The following is a 26,536-nucleotide window of genomic DNA, read 5'->3' as shown; positions in this document are numbered from 1 at the left end:
TTATTTATTGTTTCTCATACGTGAGTGTGTATACACACACACACACACACACACACACACACAAAAATATATCTCTAGGTGGTGCACACAATTCATGTCAAAATATAAAAACACTTTCACAGAGTAAAACAAACACTTCACAGAGTAAAACAATCAAAACTGTTTTCACAAAAATAAAAGTTTAAAATTAATTTTAATTAAAAGCCTGAGAGAACCTGAGTCTGTGTCTTAAAGGTCTTTTTAAAGGCAATCAGAGATGGAGGAGCTCCTATTTTTAATGGGAGTGCATTCCAAAGCCCTGAGGGCAGCCACAGAGAAGACCCGGTCCTGAGTCACCACCGGACGAGCCGGCGGCAACAGTAACCAGACTTCCCCATGCTCATGTGGGAGGAAACTGTCTTTGCCATGGAGGAAACCTCATAACCAGGGCAGGTGTGTGGCAAGGTTGGAGTGGGCCCTGGAATAGAAAGTGAACAGGGGCCACCAGAGATGCATGAGTGGGGAGCAAAAAACAAGCTGTCACCCAGCTGGTGGACCTCCCTCAGGGGCCCAGGGACATTTTGTGTCCCACCTGCCCCCCGGACCAGGACATTTCTTTCTCTGAAACTTTTGATACGGTGCGCACAATTGAGTGGCAGGGCCTCTTGCAGGCAGACCTTCAGTTTTGCTAAAAAAACATTATTCTCCATCTCTGAGAACACAATGAGGTCATTCATGCAATCAAAAACTGTGTTCTACTCTTGTTTGGAGCTGTGTGAGCTCCCAATTTTTGGTTGTGTGGAAGCGAGGTAAGAGGAAATCCTGGGTAGAAGTAATTGTGTGGAAGTGAGGTAGGAGGAAAAGCTACCTCAGAGGGTATTCTGCAAGCTCCTTTTAACTTAATTTAATTCTATCTATCTATCTATCTATCTATCTATCTATCTATCTATCTATCTATCTATCTCATTACTGATCCAAAGTGCTGTTATCCTTTTTTTCTTTAATGAGCACATTTGGAGAAAAAGTAAATGACAAATTTTGCAGGCAGAAGACTGGAATTGCTGCCTACACCATACATGTTTAAATTATATTAGGAATAGTACCAAGAACTACGTGGAGGAAGAACAGGAGGAAGCAGCAGCCCCATGGGAAATTAGAATCCATGGCCTCTGGTTTGAAAGGCTGCAATTTAAAGCACTAGGCTATGGTTGCAGACCTGGAAAAGGGAGAAAAATAGTGCCGCTGTTTCATCCCGAACTTCTCTTGCTGTCATGTCCAACTTCAAGTGGGCAGGAGAGAAAACATGAAAACGCAAGTAAAATGGAAGCTGCTGAAGCTATTGATACAATTACACACTGGGCGAAGGGGGTGGGTTGTGCGATTTTTTTTTAAAATGGACAATATGTTCTTCAACTACATGGCCCAAATGAGAAATCCACCTAAAGGCAAACCATTTGTGCGCCAACATCAAAAGGAGTGTAATGCTCTGTGATGAATTGGAAGGCTGGCCACATCCAAGCTGTCAAAGACTTGCGAAGGAAACCATTCAGCCATAGGCAAGAACGTAATATTATAATTAATACAGTACTGAAATGTGAGCCGGGACACCATCAATTTGACAATTACTAGTAGTACTGCTATCCACTTTTAAAAATGGTTCTCAAAGCAGTTTAGCCATAAAAAATATGGTTCCCTGTTTCCAGAGGACTCATAATAGAAAAATAAACACAATCAACACCCACTGGAGGGAAGTCGTGCTGGGGTTGAATCGGGCTAGTTGCTTTCCCCCTACTAAGTGTGCCATCAAGTCGGTGTCAACTCCTGGCGACCATAGAGCCATGTGGTTTTATATACAATAATCATCATTTGGAAGGCACCACTTTGTCTAGTTAGCAGGGGTGATAGAAAGCAAAGTGCTGAGAACTCCAGTGGCAACTTCCCAGGGGACTTGTTGACTGTTTTGTTTGTTTTTATTTATGTAAGCAGCTCAAGGGGGCTTGAGGAATGAGGTTTAAAAACGCCTAAAATAAATGAAATAATTGCTTTCAATAAGAGGTTTCAAGTGCAAGCAATGGATGACCAGAGGATGCTAGGATGCTAAAACTTTGATTTCATTAGTAACTTTCCAACAGCTTTTCAAACAATGGTTGAATGGATTGCCTTTTGGACACTTTACCTCTGTAACCAGTGGTTACCAAATCAGGATTTAAACTTGGATATGACTGATCAGTGATGGGCAATTAGAAGATTGGCTTCTTGGTTCTATGTGATAGAATTTGACCCTGATTACAAAAATTAATTGCTGGCTCTGAGTGCTTCCAAGGAGAGAGCCTTCACTTGATTAAAGTTTCAGCAAATATCTGCCTCTTTCTGAACAATTATTTGAGGAAGATTCCATATGATTTAAGAATCTTACTTGTATGAACAGCATGGAATATATTCCCCATTACTTGTTTTAATGCTCCTTTTAACAAGGAAGCAAGAGGCAAGTTCTTGTCCCAGCTTGGTTGAAGCAGCAGAAAACAGAGTTTTAACTTACAGACAAGAAGATATCAATAGCAATGAAACCGGCTTCCTTTGCCCTTGCAGCAGAAAGATTTGCCTCAGCATATCTAGATGGTTCTCCTGTGGAAGGCTTCTAAGGCAAGTTGATTTTTCAATTTATTTTTTTCTGGTTTTTTCATATTTTTTAAGGACTTCTAGTCAAGACAATACATTGCTGCAGCACATGATACACTATGAAGTTAGAAAGCACAAGACTGCTGTTGCTTTAAGTATCAGTAGGCACTGCTCAGAATGCAGAATTGACATGATCTTCCAGCCTTAATGAGTCGTATGTGCAGATGTTTGTAGATAGATAGATGTAAGCTTAGAGATGTTCTATAAATGTGTGTGGTTTTTATGTTGTAGTGTACGTGGGTAAATCTAGGGCCAGCCGAAGACTTCTTCAAATCACACACCCCTTTCCCTTCATTTTCTGTTAAAATGCCCTCCCTTCCTTTATATTTGCTTAGGGGAGCAAATTTGAAATTCAGGACTCTCTCTATAGCAAGGATTTTCAACGTTGGGTCCTCAGATGTTATTGGACTTCAACTCCCATAATCCCCAATCAAAGGCCACTGGGGCTAGGGATTATGAGAGTTGAAGTGCAATAACATCTGGGGACCCAACGTTGAGAATCCCTGCCTATAGCCTTGTAAGGATTTTAACCAAGTTCACATACAAGTAGATAACTGAGTATGCCAGATGCGCCAACATCTGCTGCTGGATGCAGCCCACTTCACTCTGCTTCACAGCAGGGCTGGCTTTGAACAAGCCATCGCCGATAGAACATCTGAGAGAAAACCATGTTGGCAGCAGCCTATCAAGTCTCCGATAATGCAGTGAGCTATTAGGTGACCCGTTTACTATTTCCTTATGCTGCTGCTGAGTAATGCCATTTCAACTGTATTGCTGTAGTAATTTAACTGTTTTCTGCATCTCTCTTAAACTTGCTGTACATCTTCTGGCGTTTCTAAGCAGAATAATTACATATCGGAAACAACCATTTCTAAAGCAGACGAGGGTATCTTTTGCCTACCCAACTCCATGCCAACTTTGTTTCTGCTTCCATTGTTGGCAGCAGTAGCTGTTCAGGCAAAGAACTCAGGTGACTCAATTATCACCTTGTCTGTTGTTTCCACTTACAGTATATTTCCTTCTGGTTTCACATATTCAAAATGTGAAGACTGTAGCGATGTTTTTCCAGAAGCAGTTCCTTTGCAGAGCTCACTAGTGCCACTAATATTTTCATCAAATGCAGGAGAACTTGTTCTGTATCCTGCGGCCCGCTAGGGTTTGTAATGTGGCAAAGGTTCCCGCTACTGAGGCTCAATCACTTCCTGGATCCCCAGAGAGAAGCACTTCCATTTGCGAGAAATAATTTATGTTGTCACAAGCGCCGGCTGGTGTTTGGTAGATGGGTTTGTATGCCGTAAAATCAAAATCACGAAGTGGTCTGTAGGTTTCCAAATTGTGGTCCAGTGTCTGTCTTTCTGGAACTTGGACTCGTAGATTCTGGACAAAGGCTATTGGATCGACATAGGTCGGAGTTCCCAAAGCAGATTGCGTGTAAGTATAAATGTGATGCTTCCCCATCAACCATAATTTGTCCGGGGTAGTGTGAATTATTTCTATAGTTCCAGGACATTCCTGCAGATCATACAAAGAACCGAATTAGAAACTGACTAACGAGGGTGTAGGGAACACATCAATGAAAATAGCGGCTGACAAGATGTGTAGTGGTACAAAGCTGCTGTGTACCACATCAGGGCTGGTGAGGTCTCGTAAGGCAGTCCTGATGCTGTAGACAACAGCTGGTTGCATACCCTGTCAGGTAGCAGTTTCTCCCATCCGCATAGTGTAGTGGTTCGTGTTGGACTAGGACTGGGAAAACGAGAGTTCAAATCCCCATTCAACCATGAAACTCACTGGGTGACTCTGGGCCAGTCATGTCTCTCACTCAGCCTAACCTACCTCACAGGGTGGTTGTGAGGATTAAAAAGAATTAACCATGTACACTGCTGTGAGCTCCTTGGAGGAAAAGTGGGATATAAGTGTTTTTTTTAAAATGGGAGGAGAAACCACACTATTTATTTATTTGTTACATTTCTATACTGCCTTTCATTAAAACAATCTCATGTGCAGCTGCCTGTTCTCTACAGTGTTGGTACTGCTTTGAGTCCACAGCAGCCCCAAAGTGGTGCACGGCAGCTCGGTACCACTGCACGTAATAATTAATCTACAGCATTCTCTGCCATGGGACATGGTGATGGCCACCAGTTTGGACGGCTTTAAAAGGGGCTTAGACAAATTCATGAAGGACAGATCAATCAGTCGCTACTAGTCTTGATGGCTATAGCTTGCCTCCAGCCTCAGAGGCAGGATGCCTCTAAATTTCAGTTGCAGGGGAGCAACAGCAGGAGAGAAGGCATGCTCACATTTCTTGCCTGTGGGCTTCTCAGGGGGGCCACTGTGGGAAACAGTATGCTGGACTAGACAGTCCTTGGGCGCGATCCAGCAGAGCTGCTCTTATGTCCTCATGTCAGCCAGTGATCACACCAGTTAAATACAAATTAATAAATATCCTCTTGCCCGCTCATCCCTCCCACTCTTCCTCTTCATACAGATTGTAAGCTTGTAGGCAGCGCCTTGTTGGCTCTAACTAGCACATAAAGGTAGAGTGTGCTATTGAGTCAGTGTCGACTCCTGGCAACCACGGAGCCCTGTAGTTGTCTTTGCTATAATACAGAAGAGGTTTACTATTGTCTCCTCCCATGCAGTATGAGATGATGCCTTTCAGCATCTTCCTATAGTGTTGCTGCCCGAAATAGGTGTTTCCCATAGTCTGGGAAACACAGCAGGGGGGATTTGAATCGGCAACCTCTGGCTTGCTAGTCAAGTCATTTCCACTGCGCCATTAGGTGGCAACTAGCGCATAGGTGCTGCTGCTAAATACTGTGTAAAGAGAAATGGCTTGAGTGTTAATGGGTTTGCATGTTCCCCATCCATGGAAGTTTCACCCTATAAGTTCACACTACCAATGTACTTATTAGTAAAACAGCATGGTACCATCTAGCTACAAATGTTTGAAAACCAAACTAGGTGATGCAGCTATTGTGTCTGGGGTTTGGGGTTGCTTGTTTAAATGAAAATAGCAAGCATTCAGAACCCTGGACAGGACTGCAGCAGTAGGGGAAAGAAGGGCTTTAAAAATCCTTTGCCATTCTCTCCCCCCACCCCACTGCCCCAAGAGTTAAAACTGCTTAAGACGGAGGGCGGGTTTAGATCTCACGTGGAACCTTGGTTGAAGCCGAGCTCTATGCAATGTCCCTCTCAGTCTCGGGAATAAACACTCCTCTCTCCACCACTGGATGAGCATCTGCCTCTCTTCTTGGTTGGGATAAGCCAAGACTGGTTGTGACTCTGAATCCTCTGGTTCAGATCTCAGGTTACCTGAAGCAAGTAGCTTAGAATAAGCCAAAACTGATGGGTTTGGGCACCATGGCAAATCTCGGCATATCCTAACCTAAAAAGGAAGTCGACACTTGCAAAGGGATGGGGCGGGGGAGCCTGCACAAGAGCTGCTCGTGAGACCATGCTCCAGGGAGCATGGATGGGGCAAGACAATGCTTGGAGTTCAGTTTCAACCAGGCTCCGCATAAGGCCTGAGCGTGCCCTGAGTGGGACTGGGGCATCCATCTTGTCCACTCTAACCATGAGCAGCTTTCTGAAGTTTCAGGCTGAGTTTGTTTGCTGCTTTCAAACTTGTGGTCCTTTTTAACTAGAGAGCAAACCTGGAGCCTTCAAAATGTGCAGCCATGCTCACTAATCCCAGAAAAACATTGTTTCCTATCGGTCATATCCTACTCTTTCTTCAGCAATAGACATCTCCATCCTCACAACAATCTTATGAAATAGGACGAGGTGAGAGTCAGTAACTATCTCAAGTCCATCAACGATCTTCCTAGGTGAGTGGACCCAGATCTTTTCAGTTTGAGTCCAACACTCTCCATGACCTTATGCCAGTTCTCAGTGGTGTAGCCAAGATTCAGCAGTAAGGAAAGGTCTTGTGTTCAACAAAAACTTTATAGAGCAACAGGTCCTGTTAAATTCTTAAAGCTTTTGCCTAGACTTTAGCTTCTCCATTATGCCACTTTGATAACATAAATCAATCCAAATTCAGCTTTTGTTTGAGGTTCAGCATTTTGTCATTTTCTGTTAATTTCTTTTTATTAGCAACATTAGCATGCCTCCGGCAATTGTAATGGATGTCAGAGGTAAAAATGGTTTCACATGATTAAAAGGCAGCGTGACTGACATACTGCACAAGGGTTCCTCAACCACATAACACTGCATGCACAGAAGTTGCACAACCTGTTCAAATTGTGCAAATGCAAAAATTGCGCTAGCGTAAACCCTTTGGAAACAATGGGCTCACTCGTGTCATTTAGTTTGCACAATTTTTCTACTTCCACAATTTATACAAGTTGTGCAACTTGAGCACATGCAATGTGCAAGGGAACACCAGTCCAGTAACAATATGTCAGCCAGTGAAAAGAGGCAGTTATAAGAGTTCTTTGATATATTCCTTTTCCCACTAAAACTGAGTGGTCATCAAAGCTGCACCAATTTAAACTTTTGCTGAAAAGTCAATCCCCGCAGAAAGAAATAAGTCTCAGCCCTTAACCAGAGAGAGGGAAGGGAAGCCATTTACAATTATGGGATTTTTCTAGTGATTTTTACCTTACCTTCAAAAATGCAGTTATGGATGGATGAGGGACTTTAGGGTAGTAGCGTTTCCTTACACTAGAAAAAAACAAAGCAAAAAATAATAATGAAAAAGTGACTTGCTGCTTTGTCAGAATGCTGGTGATAAAGATGTGGGGAGTATCTTTCATGTTGGAAAGTAACTCAAATGGCAGGAGCCGGTTGCCAGGAAGATTCCAGGCAATTCCAATGCTGCTAGCATGGTTTTTTCAAGTTTGAAGGAAGACTGAAAGCCAGGGCTAAAGTAAGCTCATTTTCCATGTCTCCTCCATCCCAAAAGGTGTCCCGAGTGCTTCCATGGATCCAATGTTGCAAGAAGACATTGAAGGGTAGATATCAATGGCTGACTTACTGAGATGCTTATCCAAGAGGGACGTGTGCTCACTGCTTCTGAGCCAGCCATGATCCCCCATGGAAGTACCGCCATTTTCTACCATCCCCAAGCCAGAATGCTGGTGACCCAAAATGCCAACAGAAATTTCAGCAGATCATTTTGGGATTGGCTATGTAGTGTTGCACCATCATCCTGTTCACTGCATGCTCCTCAGTTGCCTGGGATTAACCATACGATCCATTCAGAAAAGAGAAAGAAATCGCACCAGGAGCATGGGGAGGATATTGCAGTAGTAGTACTAATAGTTGTTGTTCAGGGAAACAATGACACCAAACAGGACTGGAGAATGTTTGCACAAAGCATTTCCCAAGGAAGATTTCTATTCTTTTGACATTTCTTTTAGGCCTGAAAACTGAACCTGGCAAGTAATTGGCACTGCCCTAATAAAAAAACAAATGGATCCTATGTTGCAGGTAGGCATTAAAGGGTAGGTATCAATGGCTGGCTTCCTGCGCAGTGAGCCGCTTATCCAAAAGGGACGCATGCTCACTGCTTCTGGGCCAGCCAAGATCCCATCCATGCAGCTTCCAAGGGAGGGGCTGCTCCAGAGCTGTGCATCATCATGGCTGTACCACTACTGCCATTGGGAATGAGCACCGCTTAGCACCTATTCAGAGGCATGGAGCAACCCCTGCCTATGGAGCCTGTGTGGACAAGCTCTTAGCTGGCTAGGAAACAGCAAGTATGAATGCCTCTTGGATGGGTGGCTTGCTGCACAGGATGTCAGCCCTAGTTCCTGAAAGGTAGAAAGCTACTGGTCTAGTACTCTGAAAACAAACCACAAGGGACTGTATCCACACAAAAGTGTGGACAATGCAAAAGCTAAAAAATAATTTCTGAAATGAAATCACACACACAGTGGCTGACATACTGCACAGCCTCCCACAAGCAGGTGCTGCTGCACCTCCCTAAGGTCTGTTACAAAAGCACACACTTGCACAAGTGCTGAAATTGTGCAAGGGAGCTGCACGATCATTACTGGAAACAATTTCAGCATTTGCACAAGTATGCACTTTTGCAACAGCCCTTAAGAAGGTGCAGCAGCATCCACGTTGCACTAAAGCTGCATGGGAGGCTGTGTGGCATGTCAGCCACTGAAAATAAATCATGCCAATAATAATAATAATAATAATAATAATAATAATAATAGTAGTAGTAGTAATAGTAGTAATCTAAATAATAATAATAATAAAAAACACTTATTAACTAACAAACAGCTTCCAGTTGAACAGAAAGAAAATTCCATGAACACCAGAGGCGCAGAAGACCAGCTGCTGATTCACAAAATGATTTTAGAAAATTGCAAGAGAAGAAAAACAAATCTAAGTGTTGCATGGATTGACTACAAGAAAGCCTTCAATTCATTGCCTCACACATGGATACTAAAATGTTTAGAAACAACTGGTGTCAGCAAAAACATGCAGATATTTATTTTAAAAAGCAATGAGCATGTGGAGTACACAGTTAACAATCAATGGCGAGATGGACAGGTTAGCATTAGAAGAGGCATTTTCCAAGGGGACTCACTATCCCCTCTGTTGTTTGTAATCGCCATGACTCCACTTTCACAAATACTAAACAAAACAGGCTTCAGATACCAAACATCTAAAACATCAAGTAAAATCAACCATCTGCTGTACATGGACGATCAGAAGTTGTATGGAAAGTCCCAGTCAGAAATCGAATCACTGCTAAACACTGTCTGTATATTCAGTAGCGATATAGCAATGGAGTTTGGACTAGACAAGTGTGCTGCATTAATAATGAACAGAGGAAAAATAAGAAAAACAGAAGGAATAGAACTGCCCCATGGAAGCAACATCAAGAACCTGGAAGAGAAAGAACATTACAAATACTTGGGCATACTCCAGGCTGATAACACTACACACACTGAAGTTAAAAGAAAAATAGGAAGTGAATACATCAGGAGAGTTAGAAAAATCCTCAAGTCCAAACTCAATGGCAGGAACATCATACAAGCCACAAACACCTGGGCTATACCTGTTATCAGATACACTGCAGGAATAATAGACTGGACCCAGGCAGAGCTAAAGACGCTAGATCGTAAGACCAGGAAAATCATGACCATCAATCATGCTCTACACCCCTGCAGTGATGTAGATAGGCTATACCTCCCTGGCAGCTCAGGTGGAAGAGGAATGTTGGAAGTCCATCAAACAGTAGAGGAGGAGAAAAGAGTCGTTGAAGAATATATAAAGGACAGTGAAGAAGATGCACTTAGCGGTGTGCCCGAACCGGTCCGGCGGCCATTCCAAAGAATGGCCGAACTGCCGGACCGGTCCGGCCCTGCCTGGTTCGGGTCTGGGTGGGGGGTATGCCTTTAAGGGCGGGAGGGCTTGCTTAGCCCTCCCGCCTCCTTGCCCCCGCCAGCGCCCGTATTTAACAGTATAGGGGCGCTGGAAACCAGCCGCCCCCCCGCCAACGCCGCGGCGGCGGCGAAAGAACTCCCCAAGCCAGCCAGCCCTCCCTCCCTCCCAGCTAGCTGCCCGCCCGCACACCCACCCACCCGCTCGCTCACCAGCTCACTGGATAAGAAACGAGAGGAGCTCCGGCACAGAGCTCCTCTCGTTCGGAAGGCCTCCTGCAGAATGGTGGCTTGCGCGCCGTTCTCCGGAGGCCCGGTCTACCCGCCGGGAAAGGGCCGGGTAGACCGGGCCTCCGATCGCTGAGTAGACCGGGCCTCCGAGGCCCGGTCTACCCAGCGATCAGAGGCCCGGTCTACCCGCCGGGAAAGGGCCGGGTAGACCGGGCCTCTGATCGCTGGGTAGACCGGGCCTCCGGCGATCGGAGGCCCGGTCTACTCAGCGATCGGAGGCCCGGTCTACCCGGCCCTTTCCCGGCGGGTAGACCGGGCCTCCGGAGAACGGCGTGCTTTGTGGCGCGCGCATGCGCGCGCGCGCGCAAGCTGCCATTCTGCAGGAGGCCTTCTGAACGAGAGGAGCTCTGTGCCGGAGCTCCTCTCGTTTCTTATCCAGTGAGCGGGTGAGCGAGCGGGTGGGTGGGTGTGCGGGCGGGCAGCTAGCTGGGAGGGAGGGAGGGCTGGCTGGCTTGGGGAGTTCTTTCGCCGCCGCCGCGGCGGTGGCGGGGGGGCGGCTGGTTTCCAGCGCCCCTATACTGTTAAATACGGGCGCTGGCGGGGGCCAGGAGGTGGGAGGGCTAAGCAAGCCCTCCCTGCCCTAAAAACAAGGCCCCCCTTCGGTGCCGGTCCGGACTTCTCCGGACCGTGCACATCACTAGATGCACTTAAAATGGTCAATAACGAGAAACTATTCAACACCAATGAAACAAAGGAGGCCTACAAGAAAGAACAGGTCAAGAACCGAGCAGAAAAATGGAGAAATAAGCCCCTGCATGTTCAATATTGGCACAATATAACTGGAAAATCAGACATCACCAAGACCTGGCAATGGCTTAAGAATGGCAACTTGAAGAAAGAAACAGAGGGTTTAATACTGGCTGCACAAGAACAGGCACTAAGAACAAATGCAATAAGAACAAAAGTAGAAAAGTCAACAACAAACAGCAAGTGCCGCCTTTGTAAAGAAGCAGATGTCTGGATAAAACAAACCAGTCAATAACAACTGTCTGACTGTGTAAATAAATAAATAGATAGATAGATAGATAGATAGATAGATAAATAGAAAACATAAACAAAGCATGCTGTCTCCAATGTAAGTAAGCACAACATTTCCACAAATAATGTAAATGTGCATTGATCCATACAATATGAGAGTGCAGGAAAAGTACAAAGCTGGCTTAATATAGCAAAGGGATCATTTTGCTGGTTTTTATTAATTGCTGTGGGTAAAGAAAATTCATTTGACTCTTGTGGACTTACCAATCACTTTTCCAAAAACATATACAACTTATTAGTGTTAAAGATATGATCACTGGCGGCAGAAGGAAAAGAAGGCGCCCACTTCCTGTTGAAGCAAACAAAAACCTTTATTTAGTTTTTAAATGGTAATTTTTAGCAGTGTAACAGAAGTGCTCTCAATATCAGTGGCAGGACACAGGCTTGTCCTCGCAAATCTCAGTCTTCCATAGATGGCAATGAGAGCACTGTGTCTGTGCAGGTTTCTGGATTAAGTTCATGATGCAGCAACTTTGCAGAAGTGAAGCTGGTCTGAGTCTCATCAATGGGGGAGGGGGAGGGGGCAGGGGGAGGGCAAGGGGAGGGGGGGAGGGAGAGGGCAAGGGAGAGGGGGCAGGGGGAGGGGGAGGGCTGGAGGGAAGGGGCAGGGGGGAAAGAGGGAGGGAGCAGGGGGAAAGAGGGAGGGGGCAGGGGCAGGGGGCAGGGGGAGGGCAAGAGGGAGGGGCAGGGGGAGGGGAGGGCAAGAGGGAGGGGCCAGGGGGAAGGGGCATGGGGAAAGAGGGAGGGGCAGGGGCGGGGCAGGCGGGAGGGTGGTCAGGAGAGACTGGGGCAGGAGGGTGAGAGGGAGGAGAGGGGGAGAGGGAGGAGAGGGGGAGAGAGGGGGGAGGGGAGGGGGAGGGGGAGGGAGGGCGAGAGAGAGTGGGGCGGGAGGGAGGGGAAGAGAGGCAAGAGTGTGGGGCAGAAGGGTGGGAGGGAGAGTGGGACAGGAGAGAGAAGGGAACAGCCAGCCCCAAAGAGTGCACAGATGCTCTGTGCGGGTTGGCTAGTAGATACATATTTTGCACTTTGGAGATAGGGCTGTAGTTCAGTGGTAGAGTGCCTGCGTGCCTACAGAAGATCCCAGGTTTGGGAAAGTCTCTTGCCTGAAACCTTGGAGAGCCCCTATCAGGTATAAACAGATGGACTGTGGGTCTGACTCAGTGTAAAGCAGTTTCCTAAGTTCCCACTTCAAGAACAGCCATTGCCATGAACGAGGAAGCCAAGATGTGACATTTTTTGCTGCAAGGACAGCTGTGATTGAAATTAGTTAGGGCCAGTTCAGAAGTAATCTGGAACTGAGGGTCCAATGCACCCACTGTTCTGCTCCCCCCACTCCACATGCTTACCTGTCCAAATTTGGACATGAGCGCTGGCCTCCTCTCTGCAGTCTGCCGGGCTTCCTTCTTTGATTGATGGACAGCCACGGCAGGCAATCGGGAAGGAGAAGCTTCCTTCTCTCTGTTCAGGTCCTGGGGAAGGCTGCCTCCATAACTCAATTCAGAAGTAATGGAAACAACCACAAACCAGAGGCCCAACAGCGAACCTCACTACAAACTGTGGGTTCAAACTGGAGTTTGGTGAGTGAACCCTCAGGTTGAGTTAGGGCCCCAACTGTGATTTCCTGCATTCAGATATTCAGGTTTGGGGACCTCTGGCAGTTTTGCCTCCAGCTCCCCATTATGTCTGAACCCGGAATTAGTTAAAACTTTGGTACATAAGAACAGAAGAACAGCCCTGCTGGATCTACCTAGATTTGATAGGATGGTCTTGGTTAGTCTCAGGACAGGCACTGCCTGGCTTTAAATACACTTTGAATCTCCCTGCCTTTTGCTCCCCATTCCCTCGTCCCTCCCTGCTAGCCAATGCAGGCAGAGTTGCCCTGACAAGGCAAAGATTTGAATGACAACAAGGCAACCAAGATAAAGAAGATCGCTAGCCAATCAGAAGGCAGTGACAGACAACGAATGAGCAACTGAGAAAATTGTAAAAACCAATAAGCAACTGAGAAAATGGGGGCCACCAGGCTCTTTCTGGGACTGGACTGGTTCGAACAGAACCAATTCTGCACACCCCAACTGGGTGTCAGGCCATTAGTCCATCAAACTCAGTATAAGGCAGCTTCAGAATTTCAAAAGCACACCAGTTGAATAAAACTACCAGAATTTTAGAGGCGTGCAGAGCTTATATTCAATGGCAACAGTATCCATGCCTTTTAGAAAAAATATGTAATTAACTCTTTCATCAATTAAGCACACATTGTTTACAGAACTTACTGTCAGCTTTTGTAGTAATTTTTTGAAAGTTGTCAGTGATATTTTCTGGATTGACAGAATAAGCATTAATGGTAACCTGGTATGTTGTGCTGGGCTCAAGGTGTTTTATTGTAAATCTCTTTTCTTTGGGGTCTTCAACTGTGTACTTGCACAGTACCAGATCACCTGCATTCAAACAGCAAGGATATAAACCATGACTCACATTCTGTAACTCAGAATTATTTTCATTTCCAGAAAATGACTGCTTGATGTTTTGGAGGGTAGGTAAAAAGTATCATTATTGTTGTTGTTGTTATTTATTCAGAATATACTACTAATTATACTATACTACTAATATTAATTATACTAATATTCAGAATATTTATATACTGCTTTTCAACCAAAAAAAGCTTTCAAAGTGGTTTACATAGCAAAAGCAAAGTGGTTTTCTGTTCCAAAGAGGCTCACAATCTAAAAAGAAACACAAAGGAGACAACAGCGATTCAGCAGTTACTGAAATGAAAAGAAAATATGCTATAATGGGATGAAAGGGAACAGTTGCTATCCCCTTGCTAAACATGAGAGAACCAACACTTAAACGGTGCCTCTTTGCCCATTTAGGAGGGGTGTTCATTTGACTGAGAGACACTAAATCCGAGGAGAAGGCTTGGTGGAAAATTCAAACTTGATTATGCCCTGTATATAAGGCCTGAGATTAAATTATTTGGATCACTCATTGGATTAAGAGGGCCACTGGTTGTCTCAGCAAAGTAGTTGATTGTTTTTATAACAGATAGTTTGATTTTGTCTGTTGACCTGTGGATTTTCCTTCTTAATATCTGGTATGGAGCTTGTTTATGGATTTATTTTTAGTTATTTCTTTTACACATTGACCACATTTGCACATAACACGGAACTGCAGGTCCAATGGAGAGCAGGGAGCCTGCAGTAAGGGAGACTGCAGAGAGGAGGGGGATCTGGCTGTGTGGTCGTCTTTGTTGCATGAAGGGCAGCCCACACAGCCAATCATGGCCAGAGAGAGGGAGGAGCTTTCTCCCTCAACTCCAGTCACAGGGAAAGCAGCCTGCCGTTCCTCATTCGGATGTAACGCAGGCGGCATTCAACCTTGGTTGGTGTGATGAAACTCACTACAACTCAAGGGTTCAAATTGGAGTTATGAAAAACAATAACAAACAAGAACAATAATTAATTAATTAATTACTTTTTATTTACTTCCCCCACCCCATCTAGGTGAATTGCTAGAATTCAACTGGAGTTGAATCCAAGAGATATCAGAATATCTGGTCCTTCTTTAAACAGAACCCTCCTAAATTGTGCTGCAGTGCAATCACTTAACTGCTACTTGGTTGCCACCCTTGCAAACTCATCCCCACCACATTGTCAGTCCCTGAATCAGGTTCACTTTCGTAGCTAGGGGTGGATTAATGCATGTTCATCACTTGATGACTGCACTGCAGCAAGAAGTGTCAACTTGGATGTGTGGATGAGCCACCTAATGGCGCAGCAAGGAAATAACTTGCCTAGTGAGCAAGAGGTTGCCGGTTCGAATCCCCGCTGGTATGTTTCCCAGACTATGGGAAACACCTATATCAAGCAGCAGCGATATAGGAAAATGCTGAAAAGCATCATTTCATACTGCATGGGAGATGGCAATAGTAAACCTCTCCTGTATTCTACCAAAGGAAACCACATGGCTCTGTGGCTGCCAGGAGTCGACACCAACTAAACGGCGCAACTTTACCTTTACTTTATGAGCCATTGCAGATCTGACAGTACAAATGGAACTTTCTTGGGATCTAAAACAAAATGGCCAACCTCCTGACTACAGCAGTGCAGGTGTGCCAGGAAGATGCATCCTGTGGAGAGGTTCGCCACTGCCACAAGGCGCATCAATGCCAGTGGGGTGAACTGATTTTAGGTGATTTTGTCTGCCTCTGGAAGTGCTTTGTGCCTTCCAAAAATATGTCCCCAAGTGCTGCATGACCCATGTAGAGGCAGAGAAGATTGCTCTAAATCATTCCCCCTCACCATGTGCTCAGGCACAGCAACAGTGGGGAAGCCTCTGGCTGCATTAAGAGCAGCCTCCAGCTGCGAGGACACAGCACCTATTGCATGCTTGCTCCATTGCTCAGTCAATGCTTTTCCATTCAATTGGTTCACACTTTCAGCTGACAGTTATCTGTGCCTGGCTGACATTATCAGAGGATATATGGAAGTTCCATCAACGATGTGATATACATCTGTAATGACCCATTCTCTTATGCAAATTATCATTTGGTGTTGCAATGCTCAAGTGACATGCAGATATAAATCAGCCCACAGATTTTTAGCATGTCATTTTCTACAGTACACAAGCACTATCAATGACAACTACAGCTGTAATTCAGTTGCTTCCAAGCAGTAGGGGGAAAAAGATATACTAGTCTATGAGGGTCTCCACATGAGCAGTGCGGGGAGCCTGTAGAGGGTTTGTGGGGAGAGTGGCCTCCCAGCCCCCAGAAATCCCAGCATGCCCCATGTGAGTGCCCAGGGCGTTCTGGGGAGACCCCCGATGCCGGGAGGTTTGTTGTAGCCTCCCTGTTGGGGGTCTCCTTGTGAGTTGCCGTGGCACAGAGCTACGCCACGGTGGCACACAATCATATAAATGGGGCTAGCGGAGCATTCACTCCACTAACCTCGTTTAAGGGGGAAGATTAAGTGGGCTTGCTGCTAGGAGCCACATGGCTCCCAGTGGTTCACACGCTCACTGGAAACTAGGCTGGGATCCCTTAGCCCAGTTTCCAATGCATGTGAGAATAGGCTCTATTTCTGCTACAGTCCAAACCTTTCTGCTTTGCATTTTTTTGCAAACCACTCCCAGCTTAGAATTGTGTCCTTGTTTCTTAGCACGGCGTCTCTTCTTTCTCAAGTTCCTAGCCTCTCTCAACACCTCTTTACTGGAACTCTTGGTGTCTGACATCTCTCCTTTACTCTTAAGGTTTTATTTCTCCGCAAAGAATCCTTCTTCTGGATGGTATACTTTTATGTGCTTCTGAGCAAAGCCTCCCAATTCCCAATCAGCATACGATATGTACAGTATTCTGGATTCCCAGAATCAGTTACCTTGAAATCTAACTTCCGCAGATTCCTTTAACATACAGTTTCCATGATCAGGCTTCACATAAATATTGTAACCTCTGATAAAACCCGGATGGGACTCATCAAAAGGATAAAATGTCCAGGTTACTGTAAACGAATTGGAAGTCACCGCAGCTATGGTCAGATTAGGGTTACGAGTTGGTTCTGGAAGACAGGAAGTTGATAACATTGTGATGTGCTTCCTGGATCTAATGTTATGGTTCGATTCCCATTTATTGTCCATAAACACAACTGTATTTTGGGTTCAGAATATTACAGTCTCCAAAGGGGAAAAACAGGCTAAGGAATGTTGACTAACTCCACAGAACACAGTAGCTGAAATCCACAGTAATGTGAGCGCTGAAAAACTTCTTGTGTGTGCAGTTGGGGAGGGGCAATTTTCATCAATCTCCCTTTCTCTATGCAGGCCTCTGTGCCTCTTGAAAACATGTCCTTGAGGGTTGCGGGACCCTCAGGCATACGTTTGTGGGGCACAGAGTGTCAGGTTTCAGAATTTCTCCCAGACTACGTTTGTCAAACTATTGCTATTTCTAATAAGTTTAGAAACTCAGTGATTTTACAAATCCAGACCTAGAATATGGTCTGAAGGAGTATGGTACAGCAACCTTGCTGATGCTAAGAAGATCTGGGTTTGATCAGTGCCTGATCAGAGGCCTTCTAGGAATACCATGTTTGTTGCATTGAATCCAATGGAAGTAAGCTGGAATATGAAAGTAATAAATATATTTATTGCAGCATAAGCTTTCATGAGTTGATGCTCACTCCATCAGATGCTCCTCCCCCCCCCCCCACACCACAATCCAGCCAGTTGAGCATTTTGAAACACCATTTATTTCAAAGGAGAGATTTAAGCATATGTGGGTTTCAAAGTGCATCATTTGGACTGGATTGCCTAATACTTTTAAGGTCTTCATTGCCTAGGCTACAGCTGACTAAACCCTCTGGAATCTGTTGACTGTCCATGATAATTCTGGTGACCACAGCCTCTAAAGGCCACATCTTTGGATGTAGTAGTCACTGTCATTCTTTTAGCAAACTGGACCCATGGCTAGCATCCACAGGGCATGTGCAAGAGAAAGTTAATGCAAGTTGCTTCCCTCTCCCTAGAGTGCCCCGAACCTCCTGAGATGCCAAGAGACCCTCGGCAATGACATGGGCTGTGGAGCAGGTGGATGCAGGGGGTGGGGAGGGAGACCAGACTTCCCCCAAAAAGCTATTCCTGAGGACTGATAGACCCTTGGCAATGGCATGAGCTGTAGCATGGGTGGCTGTAGGGGGAGAGAAGAGACCTGGCTTCCTGAAGAGCCATTTCTGAGCGATGCAAGACTCTTGGCAATGATGTAGACTGAGTGGCAAGTGGCTAGAGAGGAGTGGGAAGATCTGGATTCTTGAATCCTCAAGCAGTGATGTGGTGGCTGTGGCATGATGACATGAAAGGTCTATCTCTCCCCACCCCACCCTGATTTCTGGGGGGTCTCTGTCTGTTCCTGCAGCCACCTGCATTGTAGCCCACCTTGTCACCGAGGGTCCTTCCACTCTCGAGAATGGTGTTCTGGGAGGCTCAGGGGGATGCTGGGAGCAGGAGGCAGGTGACAAAGAAAATCGCTTATGCTAAATCCCTCCTGTGTGCTACAGAGGATGCTAGCCATTGTCTTGAGAAGAGCAATATCCTCTGGACACACATGCACCTACTCTCTTCTGTCTAGCTACAGGTCACACCAATAATTTTGCAACCTTGATACACTGTTCCATATGCACTAGTACAGTGCACTTGCAATGCTTTTGCATACTGCTCATTTGACTTGGATATAATATAAAATATCATATCCAATCATATTATATTCAGTGGAGCCACTGAAGGCAAGACAGCTGTTTGTGCACAGAGATATTCCTGGGCCGATACAAAACATCTAAATCGGGGTAACCATGAATCAAATACATCTTTTGCTGATAAATCAGGTTATAATAAGCACATCCTTCTGATTGTTTGTGAAGGAAGCAGGGAAATGGCTATGTTCCTAGAGTCTCAACATGGCCGAATGGCACTGCTGCCTTACCCAGTTCTTTGAGGTATTTGACTTTTTTCTCCAGGAGAACAGCTCTCTTACTATGCAATCCATATACCCTGAAAGTGTATCTTTCTCCGGGATGGAAAGCATCTGGAATATAAGTCAGAATACATATTAAGGAAGAGAATCAGATTGCATAAAACAAGCTGTTTACTGAAGACTGTAACCCTGCATCATTAGAAGGAATCGGAATAAGTAGAGATCCATAAAAATTCATAAAAATTGCTGAATGTATTACATACACACTATGTGTGTACATATATACACATACACACATAGTGTGTGCACCTATGTACATACTGCTCTGTGTGTGTACTATGTACATAGAGCATACTATGTGTACACACTATGTGTGTACGTGTGCATAGTACCCTCTATGCAGACACCAGTTACACCATTCACACGTCTAATAGATGACCAGTACTTTAAAATGCTCCTTGCTGCTGCCTTCACTGCTGAATGTGGTCCCATGAACAGCATGCAGCCCCACCCCTAGGCTTTTGTGCTGAAAGCTTTTTAAATTTCTGAGCAGCTGGAATGTTCCTAAGTATAAAAACTATAAAAATCTCAGGAGCTAAACCATTGGGAGAGGTCACTTCAATTAACTGAGGAAAGAGGACCTGCAGCCAATAGCTATGGTGGTTTCAAATACTGTAGCCTGCATTTGTGTCATCTTCTTTTATGTATATGTGTGTTGCTTTGTCGGTTTTATATGACTGCCAGTTTACTTCCTGCAAAAGCACATTTTTAACCTGTAAATCAATGCACTCTTTTCTTAAGCATGATACCTCTCTACAACTATAGGAAGTGAATGAAAAGTTTCCCAAAACTGAAAAAGCTTTGATTCTGCAAATTTATTTATAGGTTGATGGATATGGTGGGCTGGGTGGGAATCAACTGTTTACTAATTTCCAATTGAAACATTTTTGGGGAAGGTTCATGTTTTTAATATGAGACACTGATGAGAAGATGCTAGAGGAAAAATCAGAGCTAGAGGAAGTTTCTGTTGCTCTCTCAACAATTTTCTACTCAGGAATTCTTGCATCAGCAAAGATATACAATTCTTACGTGATGTTATGAGAGCACTGGAGTCATTTCTGCCAAATCTCTTCCACTGAAAATTGTATGGGGCGGGTGTTGGGTAGTTGTACCAGTCAACAATGTAGCCATCAAAGTCATTTTGGGGCCTCCAAGAAATGTAAATTTCTTTTTCTGTGTTGTTGGTTGTGTCTTCTTTATTGACATCAAACTTTTGCATGTCACCTAAAATGCAGTACGTTGCAGTATTAAGAAATGCAAAACATGTTTGTTTTGCTAGTATTTCTATACAGAGGTGGAGACAACGGTTGCTCTGCTGGTCCAAGCAAATCTGTGATCAAATACAATCAGATTCAGAGGACCAAAAAGCCACCTAATCCACCCCATTGCTGTACCAGAGGATGTCTATTCACCCCAGTAGAACTCTCACTCACTATGTCATTTATCTAGCAGGAAAGTGATATATACACTTCAGTGACTCACATATTGTGCAAAGTTCCATGCCCGTTGTAACGGAGCGTGTCGTGGAACAAATGCAAAACTTGTGCAGAGTTGCATGAAGAATGGCCATTGGAAATGGTAGCCATCCATTGTGCAACTCCATTTGTGCAATTTTTGCATTTGCACGAAGAGCACTCTTGCACAACTGCATACACATTACAACCTGAATGGAATTGTGTGCAGTATGTGAGCCAGTATTTTTAATGTACAATGCAACTAATGTAACTAAATGGTCAGGGTGAAACCCCAAATATTCAACTGATTGGAACATCAAATCTACAGTTTACATATTCATGGCAAAAACAGCCAAAAACAGGGAGGAGTTCCAAGTGAACAGGGATTCTAATATGTTTGTCAAAACTAGCTGATCTAAAATTGCCTATTATCTATTGCCGTATGGGAGAACTAGGCAATGGGGCAGCATGTCTAAAGATGGTACAAACCATCATCCGTAGTTGCTGAGATGATGATCACGGAGGGATGGGATGAAGCCACACTATTATTTGCTGAGACACTGATTTTGTAAGCCTCATTATCAAGAGAAATAGTTGTGCTCTTTAATGCAGGGATGAGATCCTTGTGTCCAAACTTGGTAGGTTTATCTAACTTTTCCCAGAATATGTAATATGCTTTGATATCCCCATTAGCATGAAAATCCGATGATGCCTAGGAGGAGGAAAACAAATATATTTGAAGTCCCCATTTCTAGCTGTAACAGTATAAAGTTGCTTTTGACTACAGTCTTTGTCAGATGCCATGATGTGTAGTGTTATGGAGCTGTTGCACTGAGCCCCAGGGCAGAATGGATCAGCTGTGCTGGCAGTACTTCCACAATTTTCCTCATTTATGATAATAGGGGAAACTGTGGAAGCACTACTTGTATTACACCCGTCCTTACCAGTGCCGGGGCTGCCTCCTGACCCCACAGAAGTCCCAGGGCACAGCATTATGGCTCACTAACACAACACATCATGTTAGCCGATATCCCCCCCACCGCCCCATCTTCTTGATGGCTGAAGAAGTCATGGAAAAGAGTCATGGGTACTAAAGGCTTCCCAGTAGGCTGACAGGTCTTGTTGCTTCATGCCACATAGCAACAAGACCTGTTGGCCTACTGGGAAGCCTTTAGTACCCATGACTTTTTTCCATAATGAGCTTAAAAAAAACTTGTATGTAAAATTTACATCTGAAAACAAGGACCAAGGTGCTTTCCATTTTATCCATTCAACAGCGGCAAAATGCATCGGTTCAGGCTTATTGCATTCAAACTGTAAATAGCAAAGTGCCCAGCAGGGGGAGCAGTCTCATGAAAACTAACAACTGGAAAATACAGCAACTTTTTAATGCCATTAACATATATTAAACATTACTATACAATGTTCAAGCAATAAATCACAGCAATTAAATCTGAAACAAGGCATCCAAACTGCGAATGGTGCCCTGCCGACAGCGCAGAGACTGCAGTGTCACAACACAGGAAGTGCGGAAGCACACTTCGCAGATACGTTGTGACCCCGTTGCAGGGTCTGATCTGGAAAGCGCCCAAGTTGACTATTCTGAAACTACAGCTCAAGACAGAGAGGAGGTACAAGGATGGAAGACGGCACCAACAGCCACAGGGAGGGATGCTGTGCTTGGTGGAACTGACTCCCCCTCAACTAAATGGAACATTAGTTACCCTTCAACTAAATGTAGGAAAGCCACCACTTAAAAAATTCCTCTTTGCCCAGTTAGCAAGGTGATGTTGGCCTGACTTACCTTCCAGAAAACAGTTACGTTACGTACGTCCTCACCTGGGCTAATATCTCTCCAGATATCAAGCTGCCCTGATGGAGCTGCAAGGCAAACGTAGAAGACTCTGATTAATGAAGCCCATCCTATCAAATCTAGGTAGAGAAAACAGCCGAACAAGCTCCCTTTGCTGCTTGCTGCACAGACACCTGAGGGGATCCTGGCAGCTTCTAGGTGCAGAGGCAGGCAAAGTCAAAGGGGCTTTAGCTAAGTTCATAGAATCCACCTGTGAGGTCCTGCGCAGGCGCAGAACCCAGGCTTATGAATGGCAATGGGTCACAATCCAGATCTAAGGGCATCTGTAACCAGGAGAGATAGCTTTATCACACACCCAAATGCCTACACACCAGTCTCTCACACTAACATCGGCTAGTTCACCCATGCACACTCACCCCTTGATGACAGCAGCATCAAGCAGTGTCACATTGCATGTGTCAATGGGGCACCATGGATCATCACCATAAGGAGACCCTTTTAGCGATGTGCGAACAGGTTCGACGTTAGATGCATTCAATGTCGAACCTGTTCGGTTGGAAGGTTCGGGGTAAAACTGAACCATCCCCTGTTTGGTCCGACCCTGGACTGAACACCCCCGACTGTTCGGGTAGTTGGTAACCCTTTTTTTTTTTTTACATTACCCGCTTCAGGGGAATTGTTGGAGGTGGCGGGGGTGTGTGTGTGTGTGTGTCTGCGGAGGTTACCCATCCCCCCGCCAGCCTTCCTTGCAGCCCAAACCAGCCCGTTTAGCCGGCTCTTTGGCCTGGGTCATGCAGAGGCCAAATGCAGGCATGGTGGCCTCCAAAATGGCCAGCGCACCTGAGGGGAAAGGCCCGAACGGGCCAAAGAGCCGGCCGAATGGGATGGTTTGGGATGCAAGGATCTCTGCAGACCACCCCACCCCCCACCCCCCGCAGCCGCCTCTTACAACTCCCCCAAAGGGGGTTATTTTTTAAAAAAAAAATTTTTAAAGGGTCTGTGAACCCACCCACCCCCCAGAACAAAGCAAACCGGGGGGGGGGTGTCAAAGGGGTGCCGGAACGAACTGGCCTGGTCTGGTTCGAGTCCAGTTCAGACTCGAACCAAACCGGGCCAGCCTGTTCCGTGCACACGCCTAGACCTTTTCACATCACTATACATCTCAGATGCTGCACTTTTCAAGGAGTCAGTTTAGACACTGAGGTGTGTCAGCAAGTCCGGTGATGCCATTGCAACAACAAGCAGTGCAGCAAACTGCCTTCACTCCTGGCATTCTCAAGGGAATGAAGAAGTCCCTTGCTTCCAAATGTCTTCTGCCTCTCCACAATTGCCTGCAAAGAAGCAAGCGGCATCTCGCAGAACAGAACTGCAAGCTTTGGCACCACAAGCTTCCCCCTGCAGATCAGCATCCTCACCAGATTCATCTGTTCGGATATTTATGGATTCACTCCAATCGCTCCATTTCCAGAAGTGTTTATTTGCACGGCAGCGGACTTTAAAAGAATATTTGGTGTTTGCTTGCAACCCACCCACAATAATGTGAGGATATGGATCTGAATGAATCACTATACTGTAATTCTGCAAAATGCAAACATTAAAATGGTTACAGATCTGTCCTGACATTTTGGTCTCATTTTTAAAAATTACATTTGAAATATGTAGTTTAGAAACACAGAATACAGTAGTACACATTATATTAAAAACATCAAATACATCAGGACTAATAAAACCAAAGTCAGGGAAGTCATTCATACAATCGAAAACTGTGTTCTATCCGGGTTTAGGAACTGTGTGTACTCCCAATTTTTGATTGTGTGGAAGCAAGGTTAGAGGAAAACCTGGGTAGCTTTTTCTCCTACCTTGCTTCCACACAATCACTTCTACCCAGGTTTTCATCTAACCTTGCTTCCATACAATCAAAAACTGGGAGTACACACAGCTCCCAAACCTGGGTAGAACACAGTTTTTGATTGTGTGAATGACCTCAGAGTATAAAAACAGTTTAACTGGCCTTCAGTTAGTCATGACTAACTTGTTTCTCTGGCTTCCATGAGACTTAAGACTAACTTTAGCTGGATCATGGCTTTTCCATCTAAAAGCAAATTGCCTGTTCAGCCTGGGTCTCACGATCTAGCCTTGGACTGGGTCTCACAATCAGTGAGACCCGGTTTTTACCGGTGAGCGGGAAGAGCGGGCCAAGCCCACTCTTCCCACTCACGAGCTAGCAGGGAGCCCTGGGCGGCTGGATCAGCCGCCCACACAATGGCCGGCTCCATGACGGAGCCAGTGGGGGGTGGGGGGAGCGGGGGCTGTGCGGCTCCCGCAAGCCCCAGTATGCCCTGAGCGAATGCGCAGGACATACTGGGAAGACCCCCCGGAGCCGGGAGGCAGCTTTTCGCCTCCTGGCCTGGGGTCTACTCATGAGTAGGCGCAGCGCGAAGCCGCGCTGCAGCTACTTATGAGCCTAAAAAGCAGGTTTGCTGGAGCGCTCGCTCCGCAAACCTGCTTTTTAGCAGGGGCTCTCGAGCGGGTTACTCACTCAAGAACTACCAGGCTCGGCTGCGAGCCTGGTGGTTCTTACAACCAACAAAAATCGGGCTAGGCTCTCCTCGTGAGAATTATCTCCTTGAATGCTGGATTGTTGAGTCTTCCTTTAAGATGAGGGGGAGCAAGATCCTGTCACAGCCTCAGCACAGATGGAAGCTGAATGCTCCCTGAGGACAGTCATCAGTGCCCCCTAAATGACACTCTGCCAAGAGGGGTTCTCCTACCATTATTCATATTTGATTGTACTGCAATTGCTTTGGCAAAGTGGGCTGGGCCTCTTGGAAGCTTATGACACAATGATCAGTGGGAACCGCCAGATGGGGTTCAGCGGGGAGAGTGGGCTTAGCCTGCTCTCCCAGCAGACGAGCGCCCACAGAGCTCTGGGTGGCCAGATCGGCCGCCCACATGACTGCCAGCTCTGTCATAGAGCCAGCGGGGGCTGTGTGGATCGGGGGGAGCACGCCCCCTGGAAGTTCCAGCATGCCCTGCACGAGCGCACAGGGCATGCTGGAGAGACCCCCGAGCTGAGAGGCTGCTTTTTAGTCTTCCGGTTGGGGGTCTACTCGTGGTCTACTACACTGCACCACGGAGCCACACTGCAGCAACACACGATCCAAAAGCCCAGGTTAGCGGAGTGCTTGCTCCACTAACCTGGGCTTAGGGGAGAGTAACTTTAGTGGGTTACCCACATTTGTGAGACCAGGCTCAGCTGCGAACCCGGTGGTTCTCACACGCGGATGAAATCAGGCTGGGCTCCCTTAGCTTGATTTTGCCCGATTGTGAGAATTGCCTCAATAACTGGGTTAGTCTTCAAGATACCACAAAATTCTGTGTTGCTTTTTCTTCATCAAACAACTATGGCTACCTGGATGAAATGGGCGAGGGGAGCTACTTCTTTTAATAATATATGCTTCTCACCTTTGCCCATTTCTCTTCACCATCAGAACCGGTGTATTTAACGTCAATTTGGCATAACAAGGACAGTTTGTGTGACTTAGGTTTTATATGCCAGTATAACTCAATGGCAGTAGCATTCCGATCACCTTTGGAGAGCTGATAGGGGGCTGCAGGGTGAACTGGTTCAAAAAGAAAGAAAGAGAGGTATTTAAGAACTTCAGAAAGAGTGATTCGACTACTTTCAGCAGTCAAAATAACTTTGAACTTAAGAACATAAGAAAAGCCCTGCTGGATCAGGCCCAAGGTCTACCTAGTCCAACGCCCTGTTTCACACAGTGGCCCACCAGATGCCTTTGGGAAGCCCACAGGCATGAGCTGAGGGCATGCCCTCTCTCCTACTGCTACTCCCCTGCAACTGGTACTCAGAGGCATCTTGCCTTTGAGGCTGGAGGTGGCCTATAGCCCTCAGACTAGTAGCCATTGATAGACCTGTCTTGCATGAATTTATCTAAACCCTTCTTAAAACTATCCAGAGATGTGCCACTTCTGACTATACTTGCAGAGAACATCAGATCAGATGCCAGAATTTGTAATCCCCAGGCTTAGATTATGGCAACTCACTTCAGATGGGAGGAAAGCATTATGAACCACCCATCCCCAAGAGTTCTTCTCCAGTTCAGAGTTGAATCCCAACAGCAGAAAAAACAACCACCAATTCCCAGCTTGCTTCCATCTACCCACTAAGTTTCCACTTTCCCTCCATCTGCAGGCCTATTTAGCCAACTTCTGTTGCTCTACAGACACTGGCGGATTAAAGGAGAGGCAGTTGCCTATGGTGGCAAAATTCCCCCAGCAGCAAATGTTGGTGTTGTGGGGGAAAAAATTAAACTTTAAAAGTGGCAGTGGGGCGGGGGGAGTCCAAATCTATTTCTTAACTTTAAAACTTCTGCCGTGCTGCAGCATGATGGCG

General features: G+C 45.7%; 1 protein-coding gene across 6 annotated transcripts in view; it reads right to left on the bottom strand.

Moving 5' to 3' along the window:
- Positions 1-26,536, bottom strand: part of LOC128341549 (oncostatin-M-specific receptor subunit beta-like) — a 71,112-nt gene continuing 44,576 nt past the window's right edge. For all 6 annotated transcript variants that reach the window (XM_053287818.1, XM_053287824.1, XM_053287819.1 and 3 more), the window contains 11 exons: positions 25,588-25,745; positions 23,538-23,700; positions 22,114-22,190; positions 20,799-21,021; positions 19,885-20,079; positions 18,805-18,906; positions 16,712-16,891; positions 13,610-13,774; positions 11,541-11,625; positions 7,269-7,326; positions 1-4,170 (listed from right to left, as the gene is read on the bottom strand). In XM_053287818.1, the coding sequence (XP_053143793.1) occupies positions 3,850-4,170; positions 7,269-7,326; positions 11,541-11,625; positions 13,610-13,774; positions 16,712-16,891; positions 18,805-18,906; positions 19,885-20,079; positions 20,799-21,021; positions 22,114-22,190; positions 23,538-23,700; positions 25,588-25,745 (1,727 nt within the window). In that variant the 3' untranslated portion in view covers positions 1-3,849. The remainder of the gene's footprint in view (positions 4,171-7,268; positions 7,327-11,540; positions 11,626-13,609; positions 13,775-16,711; positions 16,892-18,804; positions 18,907-19,884; positions 20,080-20,798; positions 21,022-22,113; positions 22,191-23,537; positions 23,701-25,587; positions 25,746-26,536) is intronic.

Source organism: Hemicordylus capensis, chromosome 2 (genome assembly GCF_027244095.1).
Source record: "Hemicordylus capensis ecotype Gifberg chromosome 2, rHemCap1.1.pri, whole genome shotgun sequence".
NCBI lineage: Eukaryota > Metazoa > Chordata > Lepidosauria > Squamata > Cordylidae > Hemicordylus > Hemicordylus capensis.
The sequence above is the reverse complement of the archived record's forward strand: the minus strand, read 5'-3'. Positions and strand labels throughout refer to the sequence as shown.